We start from the raw sequence: 6000 nt of genomic DNA, 5'->3' as shown, positions 1-6000 counted from the left end.
TTTAAATTTTAAATTAATTTATTTTCAATTATCCTTCTTCTAAAGCTATAATATTGGATTTCTTGTTTTATTCTTTTCTAGGGTTTAATAGAGTTTAAAGGGATTATTAATACACAGTTTAAATAACCTTCATAATTACAATATTATATTGTTGTTAAAAGTGATAAAAACGCGGGTGATAAATAATTTAAATTATTATATTCATAAATATATTGTTATAAATTAATTATTTAAACAAATTATTGTTATATAATTTAATTTATTATTTATTTTTCCTTTGAAAACAGATGGCAAAATTTATTAACAAAATTCATTATATTTATTAATTATCTTTAATATCGATTTTAAAATTTTATATATGTAAATATTAATTTATAAAGTGCATATTTATCAAACAAAATGTTAATTAATTAAGATTTTATAAAGATTAAATATTTTTCTGAATAAGAAAAAAAGTGTTATTGGAGAATAAAAATATACAGGTGCGCTGCTCTTTACAGAATTTCATAATTGTTCTTCTTCATTTTAAGCAGAAATTATTTCTTCCTCATAAAAAAGTAGAAAAAAAACATGTTTTGAACTTAAATTTTATCATCCTGACAATCTGCTTCATCCTTTATCTATTCGCATGATCGATCTTCAACTTTTCACCAGGTCTTAGATTCATTCTTCCATTAATAATGGGTGATTTAAATCATATTTAGAAACGTCTAAATGCGTTATTTTGGTGCAAATAAAGTTTAAAAATGTTTATTAACTATCAATAAACAATATTAAAATATTTTTCTTTCCTTCTGATACCAGAACGTTTCCAGACTTGAATCTTGATCGCATCAAAGATGAGGAAGGTATGATTCGTTTTATCTTTCTATATTGTACGCTAAAAAAATTCAAATCCAATCCAAAATATGCATAAATAAATGACTGACAGTAATAGGCAATAGTCAAAAAGTTTTCATTTTACAAAATTTAAAACAATGCCCTATTTTCTAATAACAGTTGAAGATTGATCGCTTTCTTCTTGAGGAAGTAATCATTTTTCTCGGAAACAAAGATAAATAAATTTATAATATAATTTCATAGTTTTATAAGTAGGTTTATAGGATGGGAATGATTCATTTCGAAAAATATAATTAATCACATTACAAATGATTAATGATTTATTCTTCTTCGTGGACTTTAATGATTCTATGGAAGAAAATATTATTATTATTTGAATAAATNTAAAGAATTCCATTTTTAGAATATAATTTATTGAAATTCGAATTTTAATTTAAAATAAGAAGGAGAAGAAGAAGAAGAAGAAAATGATGGAGGAAAATCAAGTAGTCAACGAAAGATTTCTGTCATTCCTGAAATCTATGATGAAAGATGAAAAATTGAGTATAAGATGTCAGGAAGAATTCGTAAATATCATCCAGAAAAATACAAAGATTAAAAAGAAACCGATACGAAGATTTATTAGAAAATTTGTTCCTGATTCGTTTATTAAATTAAATAGTTGTAGTAGTAAAAGAACTAAAGATACTATAGAAAAACTGGGAGCTTACGAGAGAGAAATGTTTAGACCGACTCCATCATCCATAAAGAGCGACGAAAAAGAAAGACTTCAAAATATCATGGCTACAGGAAAGCAAAAAATCGAATCTTCAATTCCTGCAAAACGTTTGGAGAAAGAAGATGAAGATAAGTTTTCAGAAATCTTAAATGAAATTAAAGAAAGAGAAGAATTCTTAAATGAAATGCAGCAAATTGGAATGGGAGAACGTTATAATTCTTTAATAAGTAATCAAATATTTCAAAAAATTGACGAACTTTATCGAATCGATAAGAAAAAATGCAAAAAAATTGGACTTTTGAAATTTCAAAACTTTAAAAGATCTTCTATTTTGAATTATGGAGTGTAAAATATTTCTTTGGCATTTTATTTTTAAGATTTAAAATTTATTTATAAACGAATTCAAAAATAAATAGGACAAAATTGAAGAGGAAGTTAAAAATGTCAACTGGTTTTTTTTTTCTTCTTTCTCTCCATTAATTTTGATTTCTGGTAATAACAATCAAAGATGTATAAAATGATTGATGTGGAAAGAGGCAATTTGATTCAATCATGCGTACTGACTGGGACAGGTCATACAATAAACCATCGCTTCATCTTCCCTTATTTTATACGTTATAATTTTATTCCTTAACATTATTCATAGTTTATACAATAATAAAGTTTGAAAATCTTGAATTTTATTTCATTCAAAACAACAAATCAATTCAACAAAAGCAATTTTTATAATAACAGCTCTTCTTAGAGGTATATACATGCATATATTACTGAATATAAATCGTTCTAATTTAAATACTTCCCTTTATATAGGAAAAAGTAGCATCATTACCTTAATTATTCGATAATTTTTATAATTTAACCGTGACAATTTTGACCGTTGATACTATATAGGGTACAATTCAACAATTCAAATCGAAAATTATACAGTCCTAAAACAATTTTGCCCTATGTAACATCACGATACGGGGTCAAATATTGTATTTATAGTTAAACATCGCAGGAAACTTCGAACAAATTCATTAATCTTTGGATTAACCTGTTAAGACGGACAGTACTTTGACTTTTACACATCTACATTTTTAAAGTGAAAAAAAGGTTATATAATTTAACACCTGCTGGATATAAAGTATAATGTTTCAGTAATTATAAGTTATAAATTGCAAAGAAAGTAGAAAAAGTGTTTCTGTTCATTCACGCGTAACTCGATAAAGTGATAATCTTTATCTTCTCTCGTTTTTTTAGATCAAGTCCAGACCTCCTCATTTCAATCCAGTCGATTACATATTTTTTCTTCGACGACACGTGATTATGGGGAGAAATAAGTACGAAATCGATGATATCAAGGAACAAATAAATGTTCCTCCGCTTTTTGACTTGTTAAAGAAATTAAAAGATGATTTTAACTATTCATTTATAAGGTGAGTTTTCTTTTTGTTTGTAATATCTAAAAAAATCAATTTTCATTTCTAAAAATATAGCTTTTTTTACAGTTTTCAAGACGAATTTATACATCAGAATGGAATTTCTTCTCTTATTGATGTGCTTAGGATTTGTCAAAATCGTCAAAGTTTACCCGAAAATCAAAGTCGTCCTCAACATTTAAAGAAATTTTTGGTAAATAAATTTTAATTACTTAAATTCTGCATCCGTACGTTTTTAATTTTTAATAAATTTATTCCGAATCAGCATATAAAATACCTTTAAAAATATATTTTAAACTTTAAATAACTGCTAAAACTGCACCCTGATTTTAAAAAAAATCAAGCATTTGATCCGTTTAAATAAACTTAATTAATATATTTTTACATTTTATTAGTAGTAATTAATCTAAAAAATGGATTAACATTATATAAACTCGATTTATTTATTACGAATTAATTTATTTACATTTATAATTATTTTGTTGTTTATCCGTATTTTAGCTGCAGGAAACGAAACTAAATTATATTTATTTATATATATATAGATTTATTCGAGTGGAATTCTCAAGACAATGACAATAATTATCGAACATGTTATAAATAGTAAATTATTGAATACATTAACATAATCTCTAGGTTAAAAACATAATTAATTTTATATACGCTATATTTATACATTATAACTTCGTACTTTACATACCATAATATGAAGTTATGCGAATAACTTGTGAGACAGTTCCTGGTTTTATTTTTCTTTTTATTTTTTTATAAGATTAAACTTGTGCTCAGGGTCTTTATTAAATGGAGGTCAAAAACGAAAATTACTGCCGTTGTTGCAAATCTCTACGGTTTTTATTTGTTTAAATATTTTATATTGAATTCCTTTATTTAATTATAAGGTGCATTTATATTTTTTATTACAGTAAATATTTGTTGTAAATAAGAGGAAGTTTTCGTGTATAATCTTTGTTTACGTGTTTCAGTTTGTTTGTTTATAAAATCATAATAAATAGATGAAACTCGAAGTGAATTCTTTAAAGATTAAAGTGATATTTATTAAAAATAGAAAAAATTTCATATAAAGATTTAAAAATGTGTATTTATATTATAATTTATTAATATTTAATATGGTTTAAAGTTTGGGAATTTCACTAGAGCAAACGAAATTGGAAATAGTTAATACTGCATTTAGAAATGTTTATATCTAATCGAATTATTAGCTAATTATATCTATAAAGCTCTACAAATAAAATATATTTTGAAGACTAACTGAAGACAATGTGAAGTAACTAATCATTTCTTAATTGCACTTCTAACTGAATTATTCGCTAATCAGCAATTCATATTATATACTTCACAAAACTACGAATAATGATGATCGTATTCTAGGAAAAGTCTTGCTAATTTTAATTATTAAATTAAATTGCAGTCCAACTATTTTGTAATTGGACTGCAATTTGAAAAAAAATTGTAGATCTATAAATTCCCACTGTCGTCCGTCCGTCGGTCTTTCCTTAATCTCAAGAATGGAGTTATATAATTAAAATCTGAGACCAAATATGGAAACTTTAGGGGCAAGAGAGTCTGATTAACTATTTGAACTTCCGATATAGACCTAAAGTCACATTATTTCAATTTAAACGTTTTTCCCTGAAAGCAGTTAATAGATAACTGTGATAGCACGACTCTATTGCTAGCAGCGAAAGTATAATATACAGGGGAAAGACACTACTAATTTCAGGTAGCGAGCATATATTTTAAATTAAATAAATTAAAAATTTCATTATCAAACTTTATTCATGTCCTTGTTCTTTCCAGAAATCTATTAAGTATTCAAAGTTTAAATGATTAAAAACCAAATAATATTTAATTAAATTTGTATTTATTTTTGAGAATGTTTTATACATTGTAGCATATCAGGGTTCTATAAATCTTCTATAGAACCCTGATGATTTGCATTTATTACGTAGCAGAAACGAGATATAAAATAGTCTGGTGCAATGTTTGTGTCTAAGTCCTGTATGTATACAAGCCTACATATTTCTTTTTATGTGAACTTAATTTAATGAATCAACTATGAATTAAAATTAAATTAATTCATTTTATTTGAGTTTGAAATTAATTATAATTTATAAATTTAATTAATTAATTTAATAAAAATTATGAGTTAAAATTTGTTAGGTGTTACAATCTAATTTAATTTAAGATGTTATTATGTGGTCTGAACTTAACTTTCATCAATTTATGCGTATAAATAATAAAATTAAAACCATTTAATTATTTAAATAAATAGCTAAAATTAAGAATAGATTAATAGATTTTTTAGAATCATCTAATAAAGAGTTCTTAACATAAATTCATTCCTTTATAGTAATTAGACTTACAAAATAAATAGATTTTATATAATGAGATTACCTTAACTATTTTCAATAGCATTTATCCATTTTATAAGGCATTAAAATTATAATAATTTAACTTAAGTCAAAAGTTACATGTCATAAATTATTTCATAAACATAAATTATTGTTCGTAATATAGCAGTATAATTACCACATTTTAGTTATTAAGTAATATTCTTATTCCTTAACAATTTTATAGATTTGATAGTCTGATGATTTATTATACTCGTAATTTATTTTTTAAAGATATCTGAATTCTTTCAAAGCTAATGAAATTATACATATAATAAATGGTACAGTATATCACACTATAGAAAATATGTTTAACAATCCCATTCTAAGGGATCTTGAATGTTTTTTTTATATAGTCTCCTATTGTTATATAATATAATCCAGGAAAAATAAAGATTAATTTTTATTTTTTCCTGGATTATATTTAAATAGACACTAAGTGTGTCTATTTAAAATTAAAAATATGTTTCAGATTTAGCCTACCAGTGGTAAAGGGGATAAAAATACAAGTAGTTAGTCGTGGGTTCGCGCCTGGTCAATAGGCTGGCTACGTGGAGTTTTCCGTGTTTTCTTCACACTTCTAACCTTTAAACAGGGGGCCATAACCTTT

At 24.6% G+C, this 6000-nt stretch overlaps 2 protein-coding genes across 2 annotated transcripts; both read left to right on the top strand.

Annotated features, from left to right (window-relative positions):
- Window positions 1-835: 835 nt before the first annotated feature.
- LOC111623034 lies at window positions 836-4159 on the top strand. Its single transcript, XM_023365514.1, has 4 exons — window positions 836-848; window positions 2801-2976; window positions 3049-3172; window positions 4118-4159. The coding sequence occupies exons 1-4, from the start codon at window positions 840-842 to the stop codon at window positions 4157-4159; spliced, it is 351 nt and encodes a 116-aa protein (XP_023221282.1). The 5' UTR covers window positions 836-839.
- Window positions 1255-2155, top strand: LOC111623029 (UPF0193 protein EVG1 homolog). The gene has a single exon (XM_023365508.1). It carries the CDS (start codon window positions 1308-1310, stop codon window positions 1905-1907), a length of 600 nt encoding a protein of 199 aa, XP_023221276.1. The 5' UTR covers window positions 1255-1307; the 3' UTR covers window positions 1908-2155.
- Window positions 4160-6000: the final 1841 nt, after the last annotated feature.

This window comes from Centruroides sculpturatus, unplaced genomic scaffold (genome assembly GCF_000671375.1).
Source record: "Centruroides sculpturatus isolate CEXI.00-Female unplaced genomic scaffold, Cexi_2.0 scaffold351, whole genome shotgun sequence".
Taxonomy (NCBI): Eukaryota; Metazoa; Arthropoda; class Arachnida; order Scorpiones; family Buthidae; genus Centruroides; species Centruroides sculpturatus.
This window is presented reverse-complemented; position numbering and strand designations above follow the sequence as displayed.